A 17,160-nucleotide genomic window follows, 5' to 3' on the forward strand; every position below is an offset into this window, starting at 1 on the left:
GACCGGGGCACGAACTCGCGTGCCCTGCATAGGCAGGCGGACTCTCAACCACTGCGCCACCAGGGAAGCCCCTCAATGTATTTTTAATTTTTATTTTACGAGAGTTAAATATTAGAGAAAATCAAGCAACACTGTCAACATCTGTAAACTGTAAATAAGAAGTCTTTTGAGTATGAAAATTAAAAAGACTACACGAGACTACAGTTTGTATGAAAACATTTTAAAAAATGGATTTTGCCTAACCTTCTTTAAGAAGTTACCATTTTTAAAAATCCATTTTAAAAAGCTGCAAAATAGGGCTTCCCTGGTGGTGCAGTGGTTGAGAGTCCGCCTGCCGATGCAGGGGACACGGGTTCATGCCCCGGTCCGGGAAGATCCCACATGCCGCGGAGCAACTAAGCCCGTGCACCACAACTACTGAGCCTGCGCTCTAGAGCCCATGAGCCACAACTACTGAGCCTGAGTGCCACAACTACTGAGGCCCACGTGCCTAGAGCCTTTTGGGGGTAGCTTTTGGGGGTGGCTTCTCTTGTGCTCTGCAACAAGAGAAGCCACCGCAATGAAAAGCCCGCTCACCGCAAGGAAGAGTAGCCCCCGCTCTCCGCAACTACAGAATGCCCGCGCGCAGCAACGAAGACAGAATGCAGCCAAAATTAAAAAAAACAAAATTTCTTTAAAAATATTGAGGGGCTTCCCTGGTGGCGCAGTGATTGAGAATCCGCCTGCCGATGCAGGGGACACGGGTTCGTGCCCCGGTCTGGGAAGATCCCACGTGCCGCGGAGCGGCTGGGCCCGTGAGCCATGGCCGCTGAGCCTGTGCGTCGGGAACCTGTGCTCCGCAACAGGAGAGGCCACAACAGTGAGAGGCCCGCGTACCGCAAAAAAAAAAAAAAAAAAAAAAAAAAATATATTGAATTATAACTATAAAAATGTACAGGCTCATTAACCCAGGTATATGACTTAAAGTAATTCTGCCTAAGTAAATCCCTAATCAAAGGCTTACAGACTTTATTACTGAATTGTTCCAATATACTTATGTTAAAGAAAAATAGAGATAAAATTAGGGGATGAATAGGACCTATTAGCCAATCATTTAAATTATGAGGCTTTTATTGATAAATAAAAGTGTCATTTTATATTATCTGCAGTGGAAATGTAAGCAGAAAGTAAAACTATATTTCAGAATATTCTCATTTTTGTGAAAAATTTACAAATTCCATCAGAGGTATATACGTATGTGCATATGTGATAGAGTGTCAATAGTGCAACCATCAACAAAATGAAAAGGCAACCTATAAAATGGGAGCAAATATTTGCAAACCACATATTTGATAAGTGGTTAATATCCAAAATATACAAAGAACTCATATAATTCACTAGCAAAAAACCAAAACAATCCATTTAAAAAATGTGCAGAGAAAAAAAAAATGGGCAAAGGACGTGAATAGACATTTTTCTAAAGAAAACATACAAATGGCCAATGGCTACATGAAAAGGTGCTCAACATCACTAAAAATGAGGGAAATACAAATCAAAACCACAATGAGATATCATCTCACATCTTTTAGGATGGCTATTATTAAAAAGATAAGAGATAACAAATGCTGGCAAGGATGTAGAGAAAAGAAACCCCTGTAAACTGTTAGTGGGAATGTAAACTGGTACAGCCATCACGGAAAACAGTGTGGAGGTTTCTCAGGAAATTAAAAATGGAACTACCATATGATCCAGCAATCCCACTCCTGGGTATATATCCAAAGGAAATGAAATCATTATCTTGAAGAGACAGCTCTATTCCCAAGTTCATTGCAGTATTATTCACACTAGCCAAGGTATGGAAACAATCTAAGTGTCCCAAAATGGATGAATGGATAAAGAACATGTGGTGTTTTTATATATATATAATGGAATTTTATTCAGCCTTAAAAGAGAAGGAAATCATGTCCTTTACAAAAACATGGATGAAGCTGGAGGGCATTAAGCTAAGTGAAATAAGCCAGACAGAGAAAGACAAATACTGCATGGTATCAAAAAAAAAAAAAAAAATGTCAAATTCAGAAACTGAAGAGAAAAGTGGCTGTCAGGGGCTGGGAGAAATAGAGGTCGGTAAAAAAGTACGAATTTCCATTATAAGATATATAAGGTCTTCAAATCCAATGTGATATAGTTGATAACAATGTATTATACAAATGAAACCTGCTAAGAGAGCAGAACTTAAATGTTCTCACACCCTACCCCCAAAAGGTAAATAAATACGTGAGCTGATGATGATGGTGTGTTAATTAACTCAATGGGTGGAATCCTTTCATAATGTATACAATATATCAAGTCACCACATTATACACTTTAAATATCTTAACCCAATCCCTTGGTTAGGAAGTTAGTTTAACAAAAACATTTCATTATATAACTATTTTGGAGAAACAAAGTGCTATCGTAATGGTAACATTAAAATGGGACATGCTGTTACTCAGTAACAATATATTTCAGGTGTCAGAAATTTCAACTATATAATGAAAAATATACAGATTGAAACTACAAACTTACCTAATAATTTGTCCTTCCTCTTCTGGAGTAGCTGGTCTTAACCCCAGAACTATGTGACATACCTAGAGATAAAAGTGGTAAATTAAACTTCTTTGGTGCCAATGACTGGACTACAGACTATTTCACATTCTCTGCATGAGATCCATATTCTAGATGGGAATCTAAATCAGCAATAGCTTTCAATTGATGAATTATCAATGATCCACTTAAGCAAACCTGAACTTTAAACTTAGGTTTTGTGTTTTGTTGCTTCTTTTTAAACAAACCATTGCAATGGAAGGCAATTTCCAAATCTCTGCGTGATAAGAAAGAGACAGAGAGAGAGAGACAGAGAAAGGAAGAAAGGAAGAAAAGGAGAAAGAAAGGAAGAAAGAAACTACTTTTCAGAATATTTCATTAACACTATATATCTTTATCTCACATAGAGAATATTACTTCCTTTCCTGAAATCTGAAGAGCATACCATGGCACCTGGGCAGAGAGGTGAAGGGGAGAAGAAAAGGACACAGAAAATGAAGGATAATGGTGGCACTTCAATTTGAACAACTCTAAGAAAAACATTATTGCCACTAGTGGTAAATATGCTTTTTAAGGCTCATTTTCTTCTCAATTTATTTGCCTTCTCTAAATATCATCAGAAAAGATATGATTTTCCCCCCAACATTTAACTTGAACATTTTCAAAAATACAGAAAAATTGAAAGAATTTCACAGTGAACACTTCATACCCACTACCTAAGTCTAACATTAACATTTTTATTATACTTAATCTATTCATCCCTCAATTCATCACCTTAATTTTTGCATGCATTTCAAAGTAAATTATAGCTATTAGTACAGCTCCCTGTAAATACATCAGCATGTCTGTTTATAGTTTTGTTTACATTTTGAGGCACCATTTACTTAACAGTACACAAATTAGGTTTATAAGATCCATCCATGTATCAGTAGTTCATTCTTTTTTATTGCTGAGTAACAGTCCACTGTTTGAAAATACCATTTTATCCATTCTCCTACTGATGCATACTTGGGCTTTGGGTTTTGGTTTTTTTTTTTTAAATTTATTTTTGGCTGCGTTGGGTTTTCATTGCTGTGTACAGGCTTTCCCTAGTTGTGGTGAGTGGGGGCTACTCTTGGTTGCAGTGCGCAGGCTTCTCATTGCGGTGGCTTCTCTTGTTGCAGAGCACGGGCTCTAGGGCGTGCAGGTTTCAGTAGTTGTGGCACATGGGCTCAGTAGTTGTCGCTCGCAGGCTCTAGAGCGCAGGCTCACTAGTTGTGGCACACGGGCTTAGTGGTTCCATGGCATGTGGGATCTTCCTGGACCAGGACTCAAACCCGTGTCTCCTGCATTGGCAGGTGGGTTCTCAACCACTGCGCCACGAGGGAAGCACAGGTATCTGGGTTTTTGTAAGCAAACTTAATAAAAAGGAAATATAATATACATGCTTAAAAGTGAACAATATTTTTAAAAGATTTTTTAATTGAAGTATAGTTGATTTACAATATTGTGTTAGTTTTACATGTACAGCAAAATGATAAAAGTGAACAAATCTTAAGTGTACAGTTTAGTGACTTTTCACAAAGTAAACACACCTATGTAACCTTCATCCAGTGACGAAACAGAACATTGCTACCTCCCTCAAAGTTCCACTCTGAGTTCTTTCCCAGACACCACTGTACCCCTTTGATGTGTTCACTATACTAAATTCTACCACCATGGATTGGTTTTGTCTGCTTTTGAATTTTCTGGTCCAGTATTTTCCACTCAAAATTATGTAAGATTCATCCCTGTGTTTGTGTGTAGCACTAGTATATTTATTTTTATTGCTTTAAAGTAAACCATATGTATGCATGTGCCACCATTTCTGTTTATGTATTTATTGTTGATAGGTACTCGGGTCATTTTCTGTTTGGGGCTGTAACAAAAAGTGATTATAAGAACTTATTCTATGTTTTTTGGTGCTCAGATATACAAGTTTCTGTAGGATACATACATGGGGTAGATTTGTTGAGTCATAGAGTATACATTAAAAACAGCCAAACAATTTCCAAAATACTTGTAAGAATTTATATTCCTACTGGCAATGTGTAAGAGTTCCAGTTGCTTGTTATCCTCAACAATGCTTCATATCACATCAAAGCTAACCATTCTAGTGGATGTCTAATGGTACTCCAAGTGTGATTTTAAAATGTATTTCCATTATGACTAAAGAAGTTAGCCCCCTTTCATAATTATTAGCTATTTGGATATTCTCGTTTGTGAAGCAGCTGTTCAAGTTTTTTGTACACTTTGATATTGAGCTTCTGCCTGTTTTTCATTGATTTTTGCTCTTTATATGCCCTATATACAAGTCTTTTGTTGGATACAGGTATAGCAAATATATTCTTATCTTTTCACTTTTTTTTTTTTTTTTTGGCCACCCCACGTGGCATGGGGAATCCTAGTTCCCCAACCAGAGATCGAACCCGTGTCCCCTGCATTGGAAGCACAGCGTCTTAACCACTGGACCGTCAGGGAAGTCCCTCTTTTCACTTTCTTTTTTTTTTTTTTTTTTTTTTGTGGTACGTGGGCCTCTCACTGTTGTGGGCTCTCCCATTGTGGAGCACAGGCGCCGGACGCGCAGGCTCAGCGGCCATGACTCACGGGCCTAGCTGCTCCGCAGCATGTTTTCACTTTCTTAATGGTATCTCTTGATTAAAAAGAATTCTTAATTTTACTGAAGTCCAACTTAAAACTTTTCTTTATGCTTAGTGCTCTCTGTGTCCTGTTTAAGAACTCTTCGCCACCTCAAAGTCATTAAAATATCTCCTATATTATTTTCTAGACATTTTATTGTTTACCGTTCAAATTTATTAGATTTATAATCTACCTAAATTACTTTTCATGTATTATAATGGGGGTGGGAATAATGATGCATGTTTTCACCATATGAATACTAATTAATTCAGTACCACTTACCGAAAAGACCACCCCTTTGCATCTGCAATGCAATGTCTTCTTTGTTATAAATCAAGTGATCACACCTATGTAGGTCTGTTTAAGAACTCTCAATACTGTTCCACTGGTTTGTCTAACTTTATGCAGATATCACATTGTCTTAATACTGTTATTTTATAACAAGTTCTAATATCTGGTAATACAAGTCCACTGTTCTTTAATATCACCTTTGCTATTTTTATTTTTGGCCCTTCATACTTCTCTGTGTATTTAGAATCAGCTTGTCAAGTTCTACAAAAACACAATGACAACAATGAACTTTTTGGGATTCTGATTGTGAGTGCACAAATCTTTATATCAACTGAAGGGGAATTGACATCTTTAAAGTATTGAACCTTCATCTCCCACTGTATTGTTTTTTTATTACTGCTGTAACAAATTATCACAAAATTTGCAGCTTAAAACAACACAAATTCATTATCTTACCGTTATGTAGGTCAAAAGTAAGGCATGGATCTCACTAGGCTAAAAATCAAGATGGCAACAGGACTGTCTGTATTCCTTTCCAGAGGTCAAAGGAAGAATATGCTTCCTTGCCTTTTCCAGCTTCTAGAGTTCACCCACATTCCTTTGCTCATGGCCCCTTCCTCTTTCTTCAAAGCTATCCACTTGCACCTCTCTCATTCTTCTTTCAACGTCATTTCTTTCTCTCTGACCACAGCTGAGAAAGATTTTCTACTTGTAAGGACTCATGTGATTAGACTGGACCCATCTGGATAATATAGGCCAATCTCCCCATCTCAGAGTCCTTAAACTGATACATCTGCAAAATCCCCTTTGCCATGTAAAATAACATATTTACAGGTTCCAAGGTTTAGGGCATGGATATTGGTGGCGGGGGGGTAGTGTACGTTATTCTGCTTCCCACATTATTTAACATTTGATACTTTCTGACAAATGTATCCTGCTCATGTTTAGCACGTTTCCTCTGCAAAATACTGGGCACTGAGTTTATTAAAAAGGATTGAAAATAAAGTATTACCACAGGAATGGTTTACTAATTCTACTGATACTTATGTTACACTTAAATACTCAGGCAAGAGTGGGATCTTGGTAAATAAAATAAGAGCATAATTCAAGCTTTTATCACTGAACTTACCAGCTAACTCTACCTATTTTAAGACACAGATAGAAAATAAAACAAGTTAGCGTAACAGTCTGCTTACTCATATATTAAGTGAACATGAAGTTTACTTAAGTGGTCAAAATGTTTATATAACTAATTATGACTTAAAGTAGTTGAGAATATTATTTTAAATGAGATAAAAAAATAGCCGATCAATTTTCATATTACCAAGCAAGTCATTTCTGTTTATACTAGTGATTTATATTATTTTTGTACATTTTTTATTTTACAAAGCCATCAACTTAAATCCCTGCTGAAAACTGACAGTGGAGCAGCTGAGTGATTTATATGGATATTATAGGCTTATCAGATTGCATATGCTTTAAATATACATTAATTAGTCATTAGCTATCAGGAAGAGTTCAATTTCCATTTATTCTAACATCGTTGTGTCGCAGACAAGTTACTCTTTATTTGCAATAGAAGATCATGATACATACAAAGATACTAAACCTTTCTGACTTTCACAGGGGTGCTCTTACAAGGAAAGGAAAATATAATAAGGAGAATCTAAAATATCACTATTAAATCAACAAATATTTATAAAGAACTATGAAAAATGGGAAACCATAAGTTATTTTTTTAAATTGGAGCAAGAGAAAAATTTTAACTGGGAAAACAGTTAAAATATGGCTGCTCACTCCTAGCAGCTATTCTTTCCTCCTTCTCCTTCAATCTTTTTTGGACCTTCTAAAGAATTAGAAAAAAAACCAAAACTGAGAAGCAGTCTTGCATCTAAGATAATCTCCTAACTGGGAAGATTGTATATTTTGTGAAAAATTTACAGCTGCCTACTTATGATCCATCTCTCTGTTCACACAGCCTTACTTGTTAGGAGGGGGCCTTTAAACAAGACAACAATGAAGAAAAATAGCAAATTATAATAGTTTTTACAATTTAAATTATTCTCTATGTGTCTACATTCTCCTCTGTCATTAGCTGTAAGATAAAGATAATCAGCTCTATTCTACTTTCCTATCATCTCATGACTTTGAGAAACTTCAGTTGGCACTCATGCTCTCTCACCATCCTTCAGGTCGTGTACGGGATAATGTAGTTCTTTTTATAATATATGGTTTTGTAGCCTAGTTGTAATAACTATTACATAATGGAAAAGATGCAGAACTACTGGTATCACTGTCCTCTGTACCTGTCATTTACCTTAAACATACCTGGAAAAGTAGATTCAAAAATTCATTGGCAAGAACATTTTTCACACTCCAGATCTGATAGTCTTCTAGAGTAAGATGGCCCATCTGAAAGAGAAACAGTATTTTAAAAGATCTCACTTTTTATAGTATTTGAATAAAATCTGGTTTATTAAACTTCCAACTGTCATATGTCTGAAAGAAAACTAGTAATTTAAGGTAGATGCTATGTGTTCATCTGAGAAGTAGGCCACTAGGATAAGTTTAAAAGTAACCAAACTTTGTTGAAATAGTCAATGGCAATGAGGACAATTTATCACCAACAATCTTCTTCCTCCAATAAGACCTGGGAAATAACTCATAGTATCTTCTGGTTCAAAGGTTACTTACGGAACCCACAAAAGGCCCTGAGTAGGGAAAATGAAGCATTTACTAATTTTGAAAGCATTTTTGCAGACTCTTTGGATTATGCCCTTTGATCCTAACAATTTTCTAAGACCTTCTTAGAAATATCTGGCAATTTTATCAGAATCCTTAGAGATTTAAAAGAATTTAATAAATATAAAAAATGAGTATCTACATTATATTTCCCCAAAATACAATTTAACATTACTCTTATAAGTTGAGTAAAGCAATATTTTCTTGGTGTCAAAGTGTACCAAAAATTACATTTTCATACAGAAGGCAAAATATATATAAGCTGTTACATGCTTATTCTGACTGCCATTAAAGAACTCAGAAGAGATCTTTACCAATATTACTTTTTAAATTTTTTAAAAGAATAGATGTACCACCCAGACTGAGATAAAAGGTCATTTCCATCATCCCAAATATCCTTCTGGTCCTCCCCAGTTAAATCACTCATCCCCAAAATCACTGTTGTAACACCTATTACCATTTTTAAGTTTTGCCTCTGTTCTCGAATGTCATATAAATGGAATCATACAATATGTGTTCTTTTATTCTGTGCATTCTTTCGCTCAATATAAGGTTAGCCCTACCATAACTTATTAAAATGGGAGAAATAAAGATTATAAACAATGGCAAGGGCTGTGTCTACTTAATTTTTATAAAATGCCTAGCTTATAAAATATAATAAATGTTTTTATGTATATAACACTTAATGGAGTTGTTTAAAGATGGAATGGGCTATCTTTAGAGACAACTTGGAGGTGTTGTAACCACAGATCCAAATAAGGACTTGGTGGGGATGAGGTAGAAGAGATTTAAATATGTATATAAACTATATATATCAATTCAGAGGACAAGATATTTTTAGAAAAGGATAAGTCCCAGCGAGACTCACCTTTGTGGTGTCATGTGCATTCAATATGCCTTCTACAATGTCAGAAAGATCCATGTGTAATTCCTTTAAAAACAGAAACCCAAAGAAGTAATTAGAAAAGAGTAGATATCATCTTTATTAGTCAGTGACTAAGGGATATGATATTTTGGTCAAGTATTTTTTAAAATTACCATTAATAGATTGTTACACTTGCTTTAAAAAATTAAGCCAATTTCCCTCTGGTTTCATTTTTACTTTACACAATACATTCAGCGTATGAAATTTTCTAAGGCAAATTCTTTTCCCAATTTTGTACCTTCAGCTATGGATATTTGGAGTAGCATAATATAGCAACTAGAGATAATAACAAATCCCTTTCTCTTGATCTCTTTTTAAAATTTTTCACTCCATTTTCCTGTTGGAAATTTACATGCAACAAGAGATATACAACCAGAATTTACCGGGATGTCATCGGTGCGGTTGTCCTTCCAGACCTCTAAGAGTGCAACCACCATGTCTCTCAGTTCAACCCTGGAGAGAACTCCATCACGGTCAACATCAAACACCTTGAAGCAAACTAAAGAAAAGAAACTCTTATGGAGGGAAATTACTTTTATATTCTGAAGTACAATACGTTTTACTGGAAGCTGCCTTAGTAAAATTACTTAGTTTCTTAAGCAAGTATATTCTGGATTAAGTCTGCTCATCTGAAGCAGACTATGTCATTAATGTCCTCTGAACTTGTAGGACTTCCTACACATACTTGCTAAATCTCTCTATCTAAATCATTAGCCAGGTTGGAGAATCCTATCCTTCCACCAAATCTAGAGTTAAATTCCTTGCAAACTGAAAAATAAGAGCCAAATTACTATACAATACCTCACCGATTGTGAGGAGGTAATTCAAGCCTTTAAATTAATTTCTAATATTTAAAACTGATCATTTCAGAGTTGATTCTCACAATGCTGAAAATGTTCCATCTACATTAAGAATCAACAATAACAAGGTGGTACAGTTGGCCCTCTGTATCCACAGGTTCCACATTTGCAGATTCAAACAACCACATATCGAAAATATATAAAAATTAAGAAAAAAGTTTTCCATAAAGTCCCCAAGAGCAAAACTTGAATTTGCCACACTGGCAACTATTTACATAGCATCTACATTGTATTTACAACTATTTACATGTATTAGGTATTATAAGTAACCTAGAGATGTTTTAAAGTACACAAGAAGATGTGCATAGGTTATATGCAAATACTATGCCATTTAATACAAGGACTTGAGTATACATGGATTTTGGTATTCGAGGAGGTCCCAGAACCAATCCGCAGCAGATACTGAGGGATAACTGTATAAAGATTTTGCCTCTCCAATGTAATTAAGGCACACTCATTTTTTGCCAAAGAACAATTTCAACTCTTCAATTCTTTGTTTATATACAACAGACTAAGAATTAGAAATAGCAGTACTTTGCTAATTAACATCAAATGAATCACTCTAGTTTATAAACTTCCACTAGCAAAAAAGAAATTTAAAAAAATTTTAAGGCAATAATAAACCTCAATTGAAAAGCAAAGATTTCGGCCTCTTTATTTAATATTTGAACTTTAATGGGAATAAATAATCTATCATAAAGCCAGGTTGGAATAATGGTATACCATATCAGGGAAGAAAAAAGAAATATAAATTTTTTAGATTACACACTTATCTATTTCATAAACTCCCATAATAATTATGCTATTAAATCAATGGAGTGCATCACAGCATATTACTGAAGAATATCAAATAACAAGTAGCATACCCCAAATAGGCAACATTTGTGAAGCTGTATTTTAGAAAGACACAGAGATAATGACACTTGTAAATATATTAGAATTAGGTTCCAATTAAATGTAAACTGTTGCATTTTCTCAAATATAGTAAAGATTTATTAATTTAATATACTTATGCTTATAAATTATAATATAACATTTTAGTTAGGCTTAAAAGACTATTTTAGTATTTAATAAAACTGTGTTTGGATCATAAATTTCACTTTGCTAATAAAATATTAATATATTCAAGTGACAGAAAATAAGTTATGCTTCAAGTCATGCAAGACACAAAATTCTCTATAGACTACCAGAAAATATTTTCTAAATGCTTAACATTTTCAAATACATCATGACTGATATAGTTCACTTATGAACTGCACATTCATCTGGAAAAATCAACCCCATTACTAATGACAAATCCCAAATCACTCCACAGAAAATAGGTGACTGAATCCTTACAGCAACCTCAGTAAAACCTCAACATGAGACTGCTATTTGCCAGAGTAATGAATATTCAAGCCTCAATCCACAGATGATTTTTATATGAATGAATGCTGATTTTTTTTCTCTGTATAGTTTGAAAATTTTGTGACAATGTTTAACACACTTACATTTTTGTCTTTCGGCCAGGGGTCCTCTGCAACAGGCTGATAACCCACAGGATATCTCCTTAAAATCTATGTGATTGTCACGATTCTCATCGAAAGCATTAAACAAACCTGTAAAATAGGAAGACAACGTAAATCACAACAAACAAACTTCCTAACGTTAATAATGACATGTTTATGAAAGGGGGCATGACTCTCCCCCCATAAACTGACTGAATTAGAAAAAAAAAAAAGTTTATCAGTAGTTCCCATTGTCCTAGGAAGTATTTCTTTTTCCTAGTATAATTATAAAACTTAACTTTCTAGCAGAAAATACATTACTATCATTTAGTGTTTGGTTTTATTTGCCTGCCTGTCTCTATCTTATATCAATTCCTATAGCTAAAAATGACTATAGCATGTAAAAAATAAAAATCAGTTTAAAAAATCAAGAACTGAAAAAAAATGTCAGAGACCACAATTATCCTTATTTGGAAAGACTAAGAAGAAAAAGGAAAAAAGAAGTGAACTGCATATCAAAGATATACTGTGTTGTTATTAATAAGTTCCATTAAGCTCTTTCATGAAGCAAAGAAAAATAACACACTATATTACCAAAGAAAGAAATTCCGTACTGCAGTCTTCTTTGTACTACTTAATATTTATAAATATTTTAAAATTCAGAAATAAAAGGGAATTTATAATATAATCCTGTGGTTTTCAAACTTTTTGTAAAAAATAGAAATGGAATAATTTTGTTTTCAAATAAAATTACTCATCACTCTCCAATTCTAGAAAGGTAAAAACACAACTGCACCTTTGAAGTAGGCACAAGCCCTATCTGTTCTGGCTCCCCTAACAGGTATTTCTGAAATACACTGGGAATGTGAAGAATACAGATTGTCTGTTAAGGCTCTACTTCTGTTCCCTCAGTTTAAAGAGTAGAAAATCAAAGCTAGAAGTAGTTACATGACTTGCCAAAAGTTAGAAAAGTTTAAAAAGGTCTGAACCAGAAGCAGAACCCAAGTATACAGATTCCAAATATGTTTTTTGTGATATCACCAACAACTACCCTTTGCATTACTAACTTTTTTTTTTTTTAAGTTATAGCAATGAAAAGTTTAGGGCTAAGTGGGGAGCATAGAGATGGTCCAGTCCAGTGGTTTCTTAATCTTTTGCGGGCAGGGGAGGGAGGGGATACAACAGTGGAACCTTCTTCCTTTTTTTTTTTTTTTGGTGCCACGCCACGCGGCTTGCAGGATCTTAGTTCCCCAACCAGGGACTGAACCCAGGCCCTCAGCAGTGAAAGTGCAGAGTCCTAACCACTGGACTGCCAGGGAATTCCCCAGTGGAACCTTCTTATGTAAAAGAAAAACAGTGGAGGCTCTTGCGGTGAGGGAAGAGGTGGGGCTATGTGTGGAAACCTAGAGCTTTGCCTGCTCAGTGGCCACCTCCCTAATCCCTGCACCAGATGCTGAGGCACCTCACTGGAGTACAGTTTTGTAACCACTGTCTCGGTCAAAACGTTTTATATATGAGAGTATACAGGTGAGACAGCAAAACTGACTTATGCAAGGCTACATAGGCAGAATAGGAAGCTCAAGACCATAATTCCCAATTTAGTTTTCTTTCCCACTGAACCACACTATTTGCAAGAAACTTGCAAACTTGTAACATTATAGCCTTTTAGAGTTAAGATGTATTGGTTAGAAATAAAAGATGGTCTTATGTGTGTTTAGCAAGGAACACTGTAGAAATAGAATGATTCCTACCTTCACTTAGAGATGGACGAATTGGTGGTGAAACCAATGGGCCAAATGTCTCTAAGTCAAATCGTCCAGTTCGGGATTGAGCCTTCAGCAACCAATAGCGTTTCTCCAGATCAATGATGTCTGATTCCTCCACTGAGAGTCAAATCAAACAAGATTATAAAACCTCAGTCTTCTCTGCTGGGCAGTTAGTTCATCCTGATAATGTAACTTCTAAGGATATATTTTAATTTCCCAGTTAAATTGCTAAAAATTACCTAAAACAAAACTCTGAAAGACAAATACATTATATTTAAAATGGAATGAAAATTAAATTCAAATTAACATATAAGAAGCTTTAAAATGGAAATTTTTTTTTTTTGCAGTTCCCCATTTAAATCCCATATGTAAAACAGGAAACAACTGAGACCTCTCTTTTTGGCTTCCCACACCATTTTTATCTGTACTCATTTTTGGTAATTTTCAATCTGTATCTTGGATTTGGTGATTCTATATACATATTCTCTCCTGGCTACACTATAAACATCCTAATAGCAGGATCCCATGTCTGATCCATCCTGTTGATATGGTAACTACACACATTCAATACTTATTAAATAAATGAAAATGAACATGACAAAAGATGTTATAAGTAATAAAGTCAATAAATAAGACAGAGGGTAGAACAGGATTTATAATGTGATAGGTAATAGGGGCATCATGAAAACATGAACATCTTTTTCTCCTTATTCATCAGAAGATGTATTTTTTTAAAAATCACAGGTAAACTCCAACTATGGTTACATTCTATATGTGCATTGTTTTGTTTTGTTTTGTTTTGTTTTTCCCTTCAAGGAACTAAAGTAAGATTTGGAAAACAAACAAGATGAGTATTTCCATTACCCTGGCTTTCTGCCTGCAGCCTCTTCCCAGACCTTGGCAATGTATGAGGAACCTAAGCAGTGAAATTTCACTGAGTTAAGAATAGAACTTGTAGCTCAAGTTTACAGGGCAGAATACTGGAGAGGAAAGAGTTATGTAGAGGAAGAGCTCCAGAAACATGAACAAGAGTCTTGCTGAGTTTTGGCAGAGTACTAAACTACGTATGCATAGAGTGAAATTCATTGAGGCTGGGCTAGGAGATGCCTAAGTTCTGACCAGCCAGAGTGGAGATACCTTGTTGAACACTGGGAGCATTCACAGGCTCAGAGGGTCACACTTAATCAGTAGGGGAAAAACTAACTCTTAGAGTAAAGGCTACTCCAGACTTACCCCAAAAAAACTTAAAAAAAAAAAAACTCTAGAAAATATTAACCTGATCCACAAATAACTGCCTATCAAAACAAAACAAACTTCCTATTTTTTTTTTTTTTTTTGCAGTATGCGGGCCTCTCACTGTTGTGGCCTCTCCCGTTGCAGAGCACAGGCTCCGGACGCGCAGGCTCAGCGGCCATGGCTCACTGGCCCAGCCGCTCGGCGGCATGTGGGATCCTCCCGGACCAGGGCACAAACCCGTGTCCCCTGCATTGGCAGGCGGACTTTCAACCACTGTGCCACCAGGGAAGCCCACAAACTTCCTATTTTAAAGGATGACAACAGAATCCATTAGCCATATAACATTCATAATGTCTAGCATCCAAATATATATATATGTACATAAAACAGCAGGAAAAAGTGATCCAAAACCAGGATAAAAACCAGTCAATAGAAAAAGTCATAGAAGAAACAGAGATGATGGAATTAGCAGACAAGGCTTTAAAACATACATTATAAATATCTCCAGAATTTAAGGAAAACCGTGACTATATTGAAAAGAGAAATGGAAACTATTAAAAAAAAAAGTACTAAATGAAACTACCAGAGATGATGAGTACAATACAATCATCCCTTGGTATCCACAGGAGATTGGTTCCAAAACCCCCGTGGATACCAAAATCCAAGGACGCTCAAGGCCCTTATATAAAATGGTGTAGTATTTGCATATAACCAACACACATCCTCCTGTATAGTTTAACTCATCTCTAGATTACTTATAATACCTAATAAAATGTAAATGCTATATAAACAGTTGCTGGTGCGTGGCAAATTCAAGTTTTGTTTTTTGGAGCTTTCTGGAAAAAATTTTTTTTCAAATATTGTCAATCCCCAATTGGTTGAATCTGTGGATGTGAAATCTGTGGATATGGAAGGTCAACTGTACTTGAAATTTTAAAAATTCATGGGAGATTAACTGCAGATTAAAAAATACAGAGGAAAGGTCAGTGAACCTGAAGACTGAGCAATAGAAACTATCCAAATGGAAGTATAACAAGAAAAAAAAGACTGAAAAAATTAGTAGACTCTTAGTGACCTGTAAAGATAATATCAAAAGTATAGCATACATGTTACTGGGGTCCCAAAAAGAGTGGGCAGATAATATTTAAAACAAATAACAGCTGTTCAAATTTGATTAAAACCATAATCCCATAGATCCAGAAGTTCAGTGAAACTTGTGCAAGAAAAATTCAAGGAAAACCAAACCAAGGCAAGACACGATCCAATTGCTGATAAAGTAAAAATCTTAAAAGTAGCACGAGAGGGGAGAAAAAATACATTACAAACACAGGAACTAAGATAAGCAATGATTTCTCTCCAGAAACAAGGGAGCCAGAAGATTAATGGGGGGGGAAAGGGGTTTGAAAGGAGAAAAAAAACCAAACTGTTAATCTCAAATTCTATATCCTATGAAAATATCCTTCAAAAACAAAGGCAAAATAAAGTACTTTTTGGACAAACAAAAGCTGAGAGAATTCATCAGTAGCAGAATGGTACCAAAAGGAATGTTAAAGGATGTTCTTCAGACTAAATTGAATGATACCAGATGGAAATCAGAATCTACACAGCAATGATGAAAAGAGGAAACACCCAGTCCATAATGTCCATCTGATATCATTAATCATGACAGATTTTGGATAGAAGTTTAGTTGCAGCTTTGGTTAGACTAAGTTTACCTCTAGTTCAAATGTTCTGAAGGTGAGCTCAGATTTCTATTTAGGAGAGCTCAGAAACTGCTAGTTTTTGAACTTGGAGATCTATAAACTCCAGACTGCATGAAGGCTGCATACATGTTTGTATAAATAATGTTTTATTAGAACACAACAATGCCATTTACTTACATATAGTTTATGGTTGCTAATGTGTTACAATGGCAGAGTTGAGTAATTGTAACAAAGAGCCATATGGCCTACAAGTCTGAAATATTAACTATTTGCCTTTTAAAGAAAATGTTTGTCAATCCCTGTGTTGAAACTGCATAACCACAGGACTTGAAGACTGCAACTCCATAAAATGACAGCAGCTCAGGACCACAGAGCCTTGAGACTGCAACCTTCAAGATTTTGAGACTTCAAAATTCTGAGCTCATGAAACTGCCTAACCCCAGACTCAGCAAAATTTCCACAGGGCAGAATTACGGGGTGGAGATGATTATCTTTGCACTTGCGGTTCCTTCAGATTTAAATCTGAAATGGGTTTTTCAAAGTTTGGCTGGCTTCTCCTTATCCCAGCAAAGACTGTCCTCAGGCAGGCTCACTGTTCTGGCAGCCTTAGCCCCAATCTCAGCCTCTGGCCTCAGAAATGAAAGCACCTTTATATCCTTTGATTACCTAGGAAGCACTTGTCCATCTGGAGTTCAGTTTTGTTTTGTTTTTTAAGATTTCTTTGTATTGATATGTCTTCAGTGGCTTTAAAGATTATGATTGTTTGGTTTATGTAGTGATTTCAAGTTATTAAAGTGGGAGTGAAGATCCTTCATGTCCTTCGACTTCCCAACCTAAAGTAGAACCCTTCCCCTGTTATTTAACATGATTCTGAAAATTTTCACCAAGCAATAAGATACGAATATGAAGTATAATGTTAGAAAATAA

At 35.5% G+C, this 17,160-nt stretch overlaps 1 protein-coding gene across 2 annotated transcripts in view; it reads right to left on the reverse strand.

The window, feature by feature from the left end:
* The window catches only part of USP32 (ubiquitin specific peptidase 32), a 193,569-nt gene that overhangs the window by 50,369 nt on the left and 126,040 nt on the right, over positions 1-17,160 (reverse strand). For both annotated transcript variants that reach the window (XM_059047551.2, XM_059047552.2), the window contains exons 6-11: positions 13,280-13,411; positions 11,532-11,639; positions 9,565-9,680; positions 9,125-9,187; positions 7,843-7,926; positions 2,548-2,609 (exon numbers count right to left, since the gene is read on the reverse strand). In XM_059047551.2, coding sequence (XP_058903534.1) covers positions 2,548-2,609; positions 7,843-7,926; positions 9,125-9,187; positions 9,565-9,680; positions 11,532-11,639; positions 13,280-13,411 — 565 coding nt within the window. The remainder of the gene's footprint in view (positions 1-2,547; positions 2,610-7,842; positions 7,927-9,124; positions 9,188-9,564; positions 9,681-11,531; positions 11,640-13,279; positions 13,412-17,160) is intronic.

Source organism: Kogia breviceps, chromosome 19, assembly GCF_026419965.1.
Source record: "Kogia breviceps isolate mKogBre1 chromosome 19, mKogBre1 haplotype 1, whole genome shotgun sequence".
Taxonomy (NCBI): domain Eukaryota; kingdom Metazoa; phylum Chordata; class Mammalia; order Artiodactyla; family Physeteridae; genus Kogia; species Kogia breviceps.